At 41.3% G+C, this 15,153-nt stretch overlaps 1 protein-coding gene across 1 annotated transcript; it reads right to left on the reverse strand.

The window, feature by feature from the left end:
• Nucleotides 1–381: 381 nt before the first annotated feature.
• LOC110591992 (cytohesin-2-like) lies at nucleotides 382–12,793 on the reverse strand. Its single transcript, XM_021702971.1, is given in 4 exon segments — nucleotides 382–1,060; nucleotides 2,543–2,597; nucleotides 10,381–10,500; nucleotides 12,675–12,793. Coding segments are annotated over 4 exon segments (969 nt in total). The 3' UTR covers nucleotides 382–385.
• Nucleotides 12,794–15,153: the final 2,360 nt, after the last annotated feature.

Genomic DNA, 15,153 nt, shown 5'->3' on the forward strand with positions numbered 1-15,153 from the left:
CTAGGAGAGTGCCTGGCATGCAGGGGGCGCATGATAGATATTTATTGGATAATTGAATTAAGTGGTTATTCAAAAGTGAGCTCTTGCTACCAAAGAGGCATTTTGCTGAGAGTTTTGTGTACTTTTTTCGTGTTTAATTCTCACAGTAGGTCTATAAATAAATACTATTACAATCCTAATTATACACAGGAAAAATTAAATCTTAGAAAAGGTAATTTAATTTTTTTTTTTTAATTACAAATAACGAGAGAGGAGCTAGTGGTGGTGAATTTTCCAAACAGAGAACCAGGATTGGAGAACCAGGATCCGCAGCCCCAGGGCCCAGGGGTCCGGCCACCCGGGTAGGGCAGCTCCGAAATAAATAATGCGGTTGAGGGGCGGGGGGTCAGGGCTGCTCCTGCTTCTTCTTGACAGAAATCCGCTTCTTCCTTGCTGCCAGCATCTCATAGAAGGGGTCCACACTCACTGCTGCCTGGATGGACTTGATCCACTCCTCCTTCTCCTCCTGGGTCGGGCCGAGAACCGGTACACCATGTGGTTCCCCTCAACCACATGTGGTTCCCCTCAACCACATGTGGTTCCCCTCAACCACCCGGCTGTCCGCCTCTGTTTTACAGGCTTTGATGAGCTGCCCCTTGTTGTTGGGGATGTAAAGCTCAAAGCAGTTCGGTTTTCGGGGGTCATCCACTTCTCGGATGCTCAGATTCTCCAGGGGGATAATTCCGTGGGGTTCGTTGTCGGTGGTGTACTCAAAATGGTAGAGACAGTTGTCTGTGAGGATAAACCCGCGCCGCTTCCACGTCTTCACCCGGGCCCCTCCCAGCTTAAGGAGCCAGCCCTCTGAATCCGGGTTGAAGAAGGTGTGGGTCAGGTCATTCCCATCATCCTCAGGAATCTTGAAGGGCTCATTTCGGATGCTGTCATAGAGGTTCCTGAGCAGCACCTGGGGCAGGTCCCCACCCTCGTTGATGCCCCGGTTCATGGCCACGAAGCGCTCCAGGCCCGGCTTGTCCCCGACGTTGGGATTGTGAAGGCTGGTGTTCCCAAGCGTCCCAAACACCTTATATAGATTTATTTACTCAATCCTAATGGTAGGGAACTATTACTGTCTCTTTTTTACAGGAGGGGAAACTGGCACAGGGGGTAAAGTCATTTACCTAAAGTCAAGTAGCTAGCAAGTGGTGGGGCTGGGAGATAAAGCCTGGAGGGTCTGACCCCAAAATCCAAGCCCTCCTGCCTCAGGGCCAGGTTCACACATTGGTGAATGCAAAGCAGGTTTGACTAGCACTCCTGCTCTCAACCCCCAGAATGCCCTTACTGTGATACCTACTCTCAGTCAGAGAAGACCCCCTCTTGGCACTTGGGTTCATACTTACCTCCAACTAAGCTCTATTCCTGCTATCCAAATTCACTGTCTAAAATACTGAAGACTCCATTAGGCTCCTCAAAATATGTTTACTCTCCTGCACTTCCTCTTCTTTATAAAAGTACCACTAATTTGCTCAGTGTCCCAGACCTAAAACCTTACAGGCCTTTGCCTTGCTCCCCTCACTTGTTGCTTCTACCTACAATTCTCTCTTCCCATTATTTTGCTTCTCTTCCTTTTTTCCAATTCCTACCGCCATCCACCAAGTTCAGGATTTTGTCAATGCAGACCTGGACTTTGGGAATAATATGTTAATTTTTGTGCTTGTTGTCACTTTCTCCTCTTTAAACTCATTCTGATGAATGATGGAAATTTTTAAAAATAAAACACTTCAATCCATTGCTATCATTTTAAAAAGTTTGAATGTACTCCTTATTGCCCAAAGGATAAAATTCTTTGAAGTTCATCCGTTCAGTGTCATTCAATGTCATCCTCAGTTAGGGCTAAACTGTTTCTCAAGCCTTATCTTCCACCACCACCATATCTGACCTTCTGCATTCTGGCTGCTTTACTGTCAGAAAAACGTCCTTTGTACGTTTTCACCTTGGCACTATTATTCTTGGCATCCCCTACTCAATGTACATTTTACATTCTTTAATACATCCTAACATATCAAACTCCTCAGTAAAGCGTTCTCTGAGCATCCCAGTCTGAAATGTTATCGTTCCCCTAAGCTCTTATACCGAGGAGATTTTGCATAGTTTACTCATGAAATATCTGCTTAGATTTAACCAAGATTCCTTGCACTGAAATGTTAATTCTTGTTCTATTGCCAAGTATCTCTCTTCCTTGGAGCCACACACCCAGCAAGGGCTCTGCTAAAAAATAATTTTGGAATAATCTATGTTAATAGATGGAATCCAATATCACAAGAATTTCAGAACCAAAGATTGTATTTAAACTTGAGAAATTGGCATCTTTTTATCTCATGTATGCTTTTATTTTGTTGTGGAGGCAAGACTGGAATCAAAGTGATCATATTAATGAATTGCTTTTCTTTTCCAACCTAATAGAACTGGGGGAAAAGAAACACGATGCTGGATTTCCTAGAAGCTATTCTTACTGTTTGCCCAGCCACATTTTATGAAAATGAAATGATCAGATGCTAAATCTTACATTTTGTTTACTTATAGAATCGAAGGAGAATTTAGAAATCAATCTGTCCAGCCACCTAATTTCACAAGAGAAAAAAACATCAAACTCAGACTAGACACAAAGCCAATGGCAAATAGACAAGTTGAACTCAGATTTTCTGAATCCCAGAAAATCCACCTTACCACCTCTTGTCTGGAGGAAATTCTACTCAACCTAACTGATGTTTGATGTATCATCTAAATTTGACATAAACACAGATTCTGCTTGGGACTTGTCATCATTACCTGCCGCATTAATTATTTGCAGTCAGTGCACTGTATTTCATAAGAAATTTCCAATTACATTATCTACTATTGTGACGCTCACAACTACCCTGGGATGTCAGTGTCAGCAAGTCTAAAGGCAGAGGTGAGGTGGGCTGGAAGAACGCGAATGCATCAGATGTGACTGTCTAGAAATTCCTTGTCCTGACAAATGTATCTCTTCGTGATCCCTTAGTCAACAAACATCCAGTGCCTATTTTGGGGGGAAACATGGTACTTGCCTGCAGGGTTTTGAGAGAAAATAGGCAGGCTATGTGCTAGGTTATGCATGTGAAATATCAAATCACGGCTCTGTAGGGCAGCAGAAGTGAGAGAAGTGCTGGGACCCACCGTAAGCTTCTTCATAGAGGGAAGACTTGAACGGTACCTTGGAGCCCCGGCAGGATTTACATAATGGTGATGCCCAATTGAACATGTGCATTCATTCTTTCTGCCTATATAAAACCTACACTTTATAAAGCATTTTTATATTCTTTACTCCATTTAATCCTTTGGAGATCCTTGACCCTCTAAATGAACAGCTCTCTGAGGGTTAAGACAGCCAGTGTAATCTCTGAATATTACCCATTCTAGAGAAAATTCTTTTGAATGCTTGCTCCCTCTATTAAGGTGAAAATTAAATTCTCAAGAAGTAGGGCACGGGTGGGGGGAAGAGCACGAAGGTTTGGCATTGTTCAGTGTAGCCGGAGTCCCTTGGCTCAACTTTGTCAGGCTAATGACATAGCCATCTTCCGTAGGCAGAAGTTTAAGTGATGGAATGGAGCCTAATTTTGCTAATTGTGTATTAAACTGGTGTTGTATTACCAAAGTGCTGAGTCAACAATCAGAAATGGGTTCTTCCATCTTTTATCAACACGAAACTTCTCTTGTCATTGGATAGAGATGCCGCGATAAGGTGACATTTTGTAGTATGTCAATTCCAAGAGGGTTGGATAAAGGTTTCTCGTAGCAGAATAAGTTTCCTTTCTAAAACTAGAGGATTTTCACATTAGTCTAGAAACGCTTATATCCCATTTCTCACGTTGATTAAAATGCTAGTTACAGGTGTTAAAATTTCACAGCTGCAACTTAACGTTAAAGGAAATAAGTATCAAACCATTATTATTTTATTTTAATTCTCCACACTGAGCTGTCCATAGAAATTCAATACTATCTTTGACCTTTACACTTCAATTTGACCCACAGGCTGTATGTACTCTCCTCCCCCCCCACACTTCTGGGGGTTGCTCCTGCTGACACAGCTATTAAATGGCTAGCATTAGGGCTGGTTTCTATGGTTGCAGAGTGAAAGATGGGTTTTCTATTACATTTTCTAGCACAATGTGAGCAAGAGGAACAGCCAAGCCTGTTGGAGAAAGTCTAAATGCCAAATTTAGATAAAGAGCCAGGAATTGAGAATGGGTTGGGAAACAGAACCAAAAAGCTGGACCTGTATGGGTTGGCATTCAGATGAGAAAGGATCAGATGTCTGGTGTGCAGGTGGCCTGAGCCCAGTTGGACGCCCTGGAGCAGACCAGCCAGCACAGCATCCAGCATGAAAAATAAGCTCAGGTACTTGCATTCATGATGATCGCCTTAGCCAAGCCCAGAAGTGATGTCTTAAATGGCAAATGGGCACTTCTCTGTAAGTTGATCTTTGGGAAATTGTCAGAAAAAAGTTGGTTCTTGGTGATAGGAGGGATGAGTGAAAGAACAAGTAAGTAAGTGAGACTCCATCACCCACTGAAAATGAGTCAAAATGGCCAATTTGTATTTGAGAAAAACACCCTTATTACCTTCTCGCTATGGAGTGGTTTCACTTCCGGTCCTGACTTACCACAAAGTTGTAGATTAAGATGTTGTTCAGAGAAACACCCAAAATCTAGTCAATCCAATCATTTCTTATTAGGATTTTCCCAATTGATTAGTGGTATTTCCAGAACTGAGCTAAGAATTTGGTTCCAATGGGAACTTTAAGGATCTTACTACTTAGCACACAGAAGTAGTCATTTACTAAAGAGGACACCATCGCCTTATAAGACTTACGGAAGCCTTCCAAGTGCCTTGCCTGGTTATACTGGAGTGATAAACCTGCCTGTCCTTTCTTATAAAAGGAATGTTATGACTGTGATGTAACAGGGACACCAAAACCCTATTATATACTCACACCCTGATAATAGTTACACCTCTTTATGAGCACTGCTTTAAGATAAATAGAGAATGATAAAATTCTTGAGAAACTTTGTTGGACATTTTTGAGATTACTCTAACGTAACCAATGTATTTATACCATCTCAACAGTGTTAGAATTTTCATTATAAGAAAAAAAAAAAGAGCAAATTATTTGGAAACAATATACATGATATCTAAAGAGAATTTTTTATTATTCTATTTCCCATGCTACAAATGTATAAAAAAATACCCTTTAAGGGTAAATTATTGACTTAAGTTATAATTTAGTTTCCCGGACCCCAGGGAGTTGTCTTTCTGGCAATGTTTTTCTTTTTTTCTTCTTGGTACACCAGCCACATGTACTGAACACCCACTGTGTGCGAAGACTTGTGCTCAGGCAAACCCTTCCCATGCCTGGAAAGCCAAGAAATAATTATGAACAAAAAAGGTATAAAATGGTGGTAAGTAGCAGTATACAGGGCTAACTCAGTGAGCCATTGTATCGCTGGGGACAAGGGCACGGGGAAGGCAGGGATGGAAGGGTTAAGTCATGTTACTGTGGCACCTAAAACTGCTACACACATGTTCTAATTCAGATCACAGAAATGTCAGGGATTTAAAAAAAAACAAGGTGTCCGTGACCATGAACAGCTGACCTTAAATATGATCTGTTTTGCAGAATGGCTGTGCCCTCCACCAAAGCCCCTTTCTGCTTGTACTTGACATTTATACTCCTGAGGGAGCCATCCATTTATTCGGTCTTCAGAGTCCCTACTGATTCCGGCCATGTTTCTCACCCCTGCAATAGTGTGGGCGGCCACAGCCATACTCTGACTTTATAAGAAAGGAACAGCTATTTACCGTTGTTAGGGAAACAGTAATACAGAGACAATAACACATTACTTAAAACCAAAAGGTTTAGAGTCAGACTGACTTAGTAAAAATCCTTACTCCTCTATTTCCAATTTAGAGGACTTTGGGCAAGTTTCTTAACTCCTCTGTGTCTAAGTCTTCTCATCTATAAAATGGGAACACTAACAGCATCTGCCTTGTAGGGTCACTGTGAGGACTGAATGGGAGGCTAATCCATTAGGCTCAGCCGGCATACACTGATGATCACTAAAAGACAGCTCTCAGTCATTGGCTCTTTGGGAAAAATGTGCTTGGAAGTCCCATTTGTCACTTAGAAATGCACTTATAGAAACTGCCTACTTTGTGTTGAGGAGCAGAAAAACCAGTCAAATATACTTGAAAGAATGAGTATATGGACAATGACCAGATTATATATAAAAATAAAACTCTGTGGCAACCTGCAGCAAGTAGCCCAAGAAGATTGCCTGTTTACAGTAAGCGATCCAAGAAGTCAACTACTATCTGAAGTGAGTATTCCAGGAAGCCAAACAATAATCCCTGTAAAACTCATCCCCAAACAGCCAGGACTTGATTAGTAACTAACATCTCCTCTATTTTTTTCCCTCCAGCTTCTAACTTGGGACCACATGGAGAAGGTCAAATAGGTACCCTTAACCAGCCCCATAGGATGTCCCGCTTCTAGTTAGCCCACATCTAGTCTAGCTTCCTCAAGCCAACAGCCTCTACTTAGGGCCCACCTCCACTTAGAACACACCTGAAGCCCTCCTTTTTCTTCACTATAAAAACTGACCCTTTCCTCTGCCTGCCTTTGAGTCTTTGCTGAAACTCAAGCGATGGTGGCTCACTCCCCAGCCACAGCAAATTCTGTATAGATAGCCTTTGCTGGTACTCATTTGGGTGGTTTTTATGTATTTCCACACACCTCTTAAAACACAAAGCTAAGCTGTCATAATCATGGGGAGGGGATGGAATCTGCTTTTGACTCACTGCTATAGCCCCAATATCTAGCACGGTTATCTGGTTCATAGAGACATGAAAGAATGAATCAAAATTTCTCTCTTCAAAACCAATCAGATTACCTGTAGCACACGAGTGAAAGGAGTGAGCTGGGACAAAGGGAGGATGTCCCTTGTGAGAAGAGATCACTTAGGGAAGAGAGCCTGGGTAAGGTGCAGCTCTTCCATAATCCTAATTAGCTTGTTCTAATTACTAAGGTCTGAAAGCCATGCAGGCCCCTGACCCATAAGGGATGCCTGGGTGGCTCAGTCAGGTGAGCATCTGCCTTTGGCTCAGGTCATGATCCCAGAACCTGGGATCGAGCCCTGCATTGGGCTCCTTGCTCAGCAGGAAGCCTGCTTCTCCCTCTTCCTCTGCTGCTCCCCCTCCTTTTGCTCTCTCTGTCAAATACATAAAAAAAATTTTAAAAAAATACACAACATGAAAAAAACACAAATTCTTAATTTTTCGTGCTATATATACATTGAATATTACTTTTTGAAAGAAATAAGAAGTAACCTTTTATTTTTTCATACTTTATTTGAATACTCCATATTGGGCATATATTATTAATTCAACAATAAACAATATTAACATTACTGAAATGGACATTTGATACATAAGAGACAGAATTGTCTAATTTGGATATGAACATGATTTGTTTATTTAGCAAATATTTATTTTGAATCTATTTCAGAGGCATTACACTAGGTATGAGGAGGTTTCTAAAGGTATGCAAGAGGCTGGTCCTTGTCCTCAGGGATTGGGTTACACAGAGAAATTTTTAAAAACCCTCTCATATAAGCACCTGAAGTTCAATGTGGGATGAATAAAATAGTAACCACGGTTACCACTGGAAGCCAAAAGAAGGCAGGCCACTTCTCACTGAGGTGAGAGGGAAAATATCAAGAAGGAGGGACATTTGAGTTTGTGCGGGAGGCTGCCCAACAGAAGTCAGGGAAGGACATGCTAGGCAGAGGGCAGGAGAAAGAGGTCAGAAGCAGCAATGTGTAACAGACTCCTTTGTTAGACACATTATAGCACAGTGACCATCTTCATAGCATTTATTACACCTGTAATTAATTTATTACTTGAGCAATTTTTTAAATTTTTTATTTATTATTATTTTTTAGAGAGAGAGAGAATGTGTGCAAGCTGGGAGAGGGTCAGAGGGAGAGAGAGGGAGAGAATCCTAAGCAGGCTCCACACTCAGCATGGAGCCCCATGCAGGGCTCGATCTCACAACCCTGAGATCATGACCTGAGCTGAAATCAAGAGTTGGATGCTTAACAGATTGAGCCACCCAGGCACCCCAGCTTGAGCAATTTTTTTTTTAAATCTCTCTTTGTAAACTATAAACTTTATAATTGCAGGAAACATGTCTATTCTGCTCACTATTATATCCTTCAAATCTTAAAGCTTAATTGATGGTCAGTATATATTTGCCAGATGAAAGTGCCAAGGCTTGTGAATGGGTGCAATGTAGGGATGATAGTCACAGATGTAGGGGACCCCCACTCACAATCGACTTTTGGTTCTGGGCAAAAATGGCAACTTCATTCATAACAAATGAAAATTCAACTAGACATATACAAGGGTTTTTAAATGTAATAGTCACAAATTGGGGGGGGGGATGCTAAATATAACTTTCTTTCATTTTCATCAGTGAACCCAACTTAGTTTCAAAGCCCTTATTTCTGCTTGGGAGTGGAAAAAAATAACTAATCTTTCAGGGTAGGTTAATTTCTGATTTGATACCTGGTCTCTACTGGGCTAACTTAATCTCTTCAGGGGAAATTCTGTTTTGTCAGTTCTTTCCTCTTGTGTCAGTTTCCCTTCCCCTTTTTCTCCCTACCTGACACCTTGGCCACAGGAGAAGGTCCAGAGGGTGCTTTCATTCTAGTGCTGTAACTCAGTTCTCTCTGGCTCCCACTGACCTCCAGGTGAGGTACACTTCACCTATCCCAGCCTTTAGACAACAGCCTCTGTTATCAATGCCCTAGTGTTGGTGTCCGCTGTAGCTCATGGCTTGTTCTGGTGTGGCCTTGAGTCAAAGGTGCTTGATGCTGCTGCTGATGTTCTTAGGTTTAGACCAGCCTCCATTCAACCCCTAGCTTTGGACTTCCCACTGGCCACCTCTGCAACAGCATCCCACCATGACCCCCAAGTACACTGGCAGAGCCATATGAGTAATTCTAGTGAATGGACTATGAGCAGAAGTGTGATGTGCTCCTTTCTGGACTTAGGCAGTGGGGAAAGGCTATGCAGTGCTGCAAATTCTCTTCTCTTCCAGGAGCATAGAGACCTTAAGGTAAGGCAGCAGAGTGTCATGATGGGAAGCAATATGAATCATTTAGCTACCACGTGGGGGCAAGCCGTCGGAGAGAGTTAACCAGACCCACAGCAGGCTTTATGAAAGTGGGAAATAAATAGGTTTGGTATTTATGTGTTACTGCAACATAACTTAGCCTGTCCTGACTTTTACAGTGTATTAGCTAAGCTTTTAATTTTCTGTATTTGATGCTTTGACATCTGGGGTCCTGCTAACTAACCCTGGAGAGTCTACCCCTTTCTAGGGTTAACAGATTCCTAAAGATATAGACAACTCACCTGTGAGCACACTTTTAAAATACAAACTAACCAATCCAGAACCTATATCCCAACCACCTTCTTTCTTGGCTCTCATACTCTGGGCAACAACCCGCCAGCTCTAATCATCCAGGGCCAGGTACCAAGCAACAAGGACAGGCTCTACATCCCACAGCACACTGAATTTATTCAAACTACCCTGCTTACCATACTTCACCAGTTTCTTCTCAAAGAAGCCAAATTGAAGGCTTTTATCCACACCTCTCTCCTCTCCCGAGGTGCCTCATGTGCCCCCCTCCATGGAGAATGGTGCGGCCCCTCCTCTTGGGAACTACGAGTAACAACCTATCTTTCAATGGGGCAATTGTTTTCTCATCCGCTATCCTTACTATACCTCACATTTTCTATTAATACCCCATATTTTAAAACAGAGTGACTATTTTCACCAATGGGATTGTGAGAAACTTGGCGGCAGACACATGTCACATGGTTCTTTGGAAGGCAGTCTGTAATTCAGTGTGTGGCACATAGTAGTATATAGTCAAATCCATGTATTAGTATATGTAATTTATATATACTATATTGTAGTATATGTAAACTACACAGCATATAAAGCTATATACTAGTATACAGTAGTATATAGTCAAACATGATATATTCAACGAATTAATGGGAATAACACAAATCAATATATACAATGTATTTTTTGAAGACAGGAGAATAGCAGTGCTAAAACCTTCAGAACTACCCACCTTTGAAAGTAGTTAGGAGGAAGAAAGAATGAACAGAATGTTATGAAGAAAACCATCAATCACAGCATAGAGCCACCGAAGCCAGCCAAACAATTCTGACAAGGAATGGTGATAAAGAAACAGATTTTAAGGAGGGTTGAATAAAAAGGCCAGCAACAATAGTGAACCCAAGTACCGCAGGTACTTAGAGACAACGTTGATGGGCTCACTGTTATCATCCTGACCAGTGCGGACTTGGGAATTAGGAAACACTGCCTTCTGAAAGTTAAACTTGAAGATCAGCCCATAGTGGATCCTATCGCAGATATGCCAATTAAGAAGCAGAAGAGGGAGACAACAGACAAAAACACAAGTAAATGTGCTATTAAAATTGGGAAGCTTGCTCTCAAAGAAAATGTGCAAATTGTTATGACAGTGTAATCCAGAACAAAATGTAAATTGGTGGCAGGGAAGTTTCCTGATGAAGAGACATTAAAGCTGAGACCTACAGAAGGAAAATATAAACATATCTGACAAACGAAGAGGGGTGTGTTCAGCCATAACGTCTCCGAAATGAAGAGTCACGAAGGTAGAAGTCTCAGCCTGGAGACTTTGGGTGTCAGCAAAGTCATCATTGACATGGTGGCAGATGGGGGCTCCCTTGGCAAGATTCACATGCCGTAGAGAGCCAGCTCCTTTATCCTCCTCTATCAAACCTTAGCTTCAGCCATTAGACTTTCAACTCATCTACCATCCCCTGTTCTGAATCCATGCCAAACTTCTGATTATAATTTGGCTTCCCATGGGGGTCTGCCTACAAAGAAAGTCTGCACTGATCATGTGAACTTTAAGATATTTCTGATTTCTAGTGGTGGTTAATTAATAAAGTAACTTCTGGTCATGATTTGCCTTTGCATAAAAATGACAACAGAGAGAGAGAGTGATGCCCATAGATGTTTTGTTTCTTGTACCTTTTAAGTGCATCGCTGCAGATTAACAAATTGTTGTTCTGGTTTCTTCCTGAGGTTCAGGAGCGCTGAGGTCAGCTTCATGTAAACAGCGTACTGGGACTTGATTGTCAAGAGAGTCCTGAAGCCTTAGGACAGTCAAACAGCTTTCAAGGCAGGCTAGACCCTGGGACAGAGTGACCCACTGGAGAAGTCCTTCCTCTCCTCACAACAGCCACTATGTTCCCCTTTCTCTCCACCACATACTTCCTCGACTACCAGTAAAACAGTGGGAGTGGAAACCACGTGATACATACTTAGGTAGTTACTTGTTTAACATTGAAAATGCTTAAGCAGAAATTAAATGGTCACTTAATACCTAAAAGGATACTTTCAAAGCTATTAGATGAGGTATGACCTAAGGTCACTCTAGCCTCTGAATGAATGAATGAATGAATAATAATGTCCTTTGACTTAGGGTGATTCCTTCCTTTTGATGACTGAGAAGGTCTAGGTGCTGCTGTTCTCATTCCTTAGGCTGAGTTCTTCATATAAATAAACTTTAGCAAGGACCAAGTTTCCCCTCGGGTCTCCCAGAAACACTCAGACAGAGCAGGATCCCAGCAGGGAATTCAGCTCAGACCCAAACTGGTTTGCACACTACACAGTAGGTCCCAGGCATAAGACTAATTAGAGAAGGTGAGGACCTAGGCTGGGGAGAAGTAATATATGTACCTACAATATGTGTGTATGTATGTCCAGGGACAAGGCTGGATAACAAAGGACACAGGGCACTTGGAAGTTGGCCGATGGCACATAGAAGTGGTAAGAAGCAGAAAATTGCTGAATGGCCAGAGTCTAGCATCTGGAAAAGGATCAAGAGTTGAGATGAGAAATCCCAATTTCTCGCTGGACTGCTGGAGTGGTGGATGGTTGGCGTGGTGGATGCTAGCAGATGCTGAAGACTGCTGCATTTTACTTTCTTAGAGTAGAATTCCTAGGGCTTGGCTGTGTTACCCCACCTTCATCCCTGATTCAGTAAGTGGTAGCTTTTATTACTGAAAGTGCTCTGTCTTATAATGTACAAGTGGTAAAACAGTATACATAATGCAAATAGATGGCTATAATTAATCTCAATACGGCACCTGAAGAGCAAAGAGATGCCAACACAAATCACTGCCCTGGAGCCTTGATGTTTTGCTGCCCTTGGAATCAGTGACACAGAGTTTGTTATAGGTGAAACTGTAACATAATGAGATCCTTCTGGTGGATTTGGTAACTACGTCCTCTTGGATGAGATCCATTCAGAGCACATGACACAGAATTCCATGTCTAAGCAGTCATTTGTGAATACACTGTATTTTAATGGTGTCCCTCAATTTAAAAAATGCCATTCAAGTGGGTAAATATATGGCTATATATTTGACTCTATTTCTTTTTCTAGCGTATGCCCAAACTAGACATATTAAAACTTTAAACAGCACTGGAGAGTTTCCACATTTTAGAGTCAAAGTTTATGTAGTTGAGATAAGGAGGGGATTACAGGTTTTTGCTGAAGTTATTTAGCTTGTAGCAGCAGAAGTGGTAGTAATAGTTACCATAACTTAGATTTGTAGAATGCTTACAACGTGCAAGGTGGCTTTCTAAGTGCTCCAGGTGCATCCCCTGTGCTTCATCCTTACAAAAGTATCCACTAGGGACTTTTTTTTTTTCATTTTAAGATAAGAATCTCAACCTTCACCCTCACAAAGATGTGCAATTATCAAGTGCTGGAATAGGATTTCGAATCCAAGCCTATCTGGCTCTAGAGCCGCATTATCGACTGCGACTCAGTATTGCTCCTTTTTCCTTAGCAACAAAACCAGAACAAATATCTCCGATCTTATTTGTTAGCTTTCCCATTAAGAACAATTTAAAACCTGCTAGGTTTAATCAGTGAGCATTTCTTGAATATCTAGAATGTGTTCAGCCAAGATAAAAAGCATGAGAGATGATCTGTGCCTTAAGAAGTTTCCAATCTGAAGTTGGAAGAAGAAAAGAATACACATAAAATAATAACAAACAGAGCAGAAATGAATAGAATTAATGGGGGAAAGAAAAGTATATGGTCCAGACTCTGACTGTCTGAGATGTTGGGATCACTGGAGGATGAAGCGACTGGCAGATTTCAAAGAGATAAGCCTTGATCTGAGTCTGGGAAAAAGATGAAATCTCTCTTATATGTTCTTTGTCTTTATACATTTATATATATTAATACATTAATGTATATTAATACAATATTATAAATATTAATACACATATATGCCTACACATAAAAATAAATCACATTTTTAAAAAATGTGACATAAATATATATACCTAAAAGCATACAAAACACATATGTATGGCCTGATGAGTAGGTATAAAGTGAACACATTATAACTTCCTCCTGGGTTAAGAAATTGAACATAACTAGTTTCCAGAATTTCCCCATGTGTTCTTCCCAATCCATACCCAGTGAAGCACATTTGATGACCTCTTATTATTTGAAGGAAAAAAACTGTAAGTAAAGGACCCGACGATTATGTTCGTGGCAGTTTGGTGTTTTACATTTGAAGTGGCTTCGGGCATAGACAAAGTAAAAATCCAATTGTGTCTTAAGAGACAGAAAGACTTGCCAATAATCAAGCTGGTCTCTGCTCAACCAACCCTGAATATATCTCACGATGAATAGCCGACCAACGAGGCGTTTCTCAAGTAGCTTCCAGATGTTGCTGACTGAGACATCCTTCTCCTACCATGACAAATAGGGCAGAATTAAGGGAATGGCAGGCATGTGACACAAAGGTAGCCATGCCCATCTTGGCAGGACCCTCTCATTCAGCTGCAGACCCCCAAGGCTGAATAATCTGAATGAGCACAACTGAACAAAGCGTAAGCCCACTCCTGCTTGACGCAACTCTAATCCTGCCCCAGCTGGGGCTCATTAGGTTTAAGGAATGGAACAGTCATATTTTCTGAAACACACAGTAACAAGAAAAGCCTAATTAGAGAGCAAAGGGTAGAAGTTTAGCAGCCCTAATAAATATGATATGCTGAATGCATTATCTATTTGGCAGAAAACAAATTATGGAGTAATCTGCAGTATTCAGATAGTCTAATTTATGGCAGCTCATTTAAAGAAATGCTTTAACCCAGCATTTTGAGATCATAAAGCACATTTTACCAAGTGCAAGCATGATTTTCTGGAATGTAGAGAGATTTTTAAGGGATGGAAATTTTCTGGAATATATTGAGACTATTTGAATAATGTTTTAAAGATTAATTAGTTCACAAATGCTATTCCAGCAACTTGATATTACCAAATGATGGGAAAAACATCTCTTCATGTATTTTTTTCTGAAATGCATGGGAAATTATCCACTGGACAATTATTTTAGGGGACCCATTTGGTCCTTGATCATTGTTGCTTAGATGTCATGCAATTGCCTTCTCTTGTGCTCAGAAAGCCAAACTCCAGCCCTCCAATTGCCTACCTGCCTCAACTCTCCCTACCAGTTGGGCTTTGCCCATAGTGGCCAACTTTCTGATACTCAACCAGGCTACTTCAGGTCTCATAGACCTAACATTGGCTCTTTCCCTCTGCCTGGAAAGCTCTTTAGCAGATCTTGTGTGACTGGTTTCTTCTCATAGTTTATTTCCCATGTCTCTTCTGCAGAGATATCTTCTCTGACCACTCTCTATTCAAGAGTGTGAAGACACTCTCTCTTGTTCCCTTCTCTGATTTTCTTCACAGCACTTATGACTACTGGAAATTAACTCGAGAGTTCACTCATTCCCTGTCTCTCCATTTAGGATGTCCATTCCACTGAGCAGTGACCTTGTCTTGCTCATTCATCTTCAATCTCCACCGCCAAGAACAGGACCTGGCAGATGGTAGGTGTCCCCCATAATAATGGAAATTTGAAGTAGTGACAAAAAAATGGAGAGAAACTTAGGTAGATCTTGGCTCCAGAACTGTGAAAAATAATTTGATTTCACAA

This window comes from Neomonachus schauinslandi, chromosome 3, assembly GCF_002201575.2.
Source record: "Neomonachus schauinslandi chromosome 3, ASM220157v2, whole genome shotgun sequence".
NCBI lineage: Eukaryota > Metazoa > Chordata > Mammalia > Carnivora > Phocidae > Neomonachus > Neomonachus schauinslandi.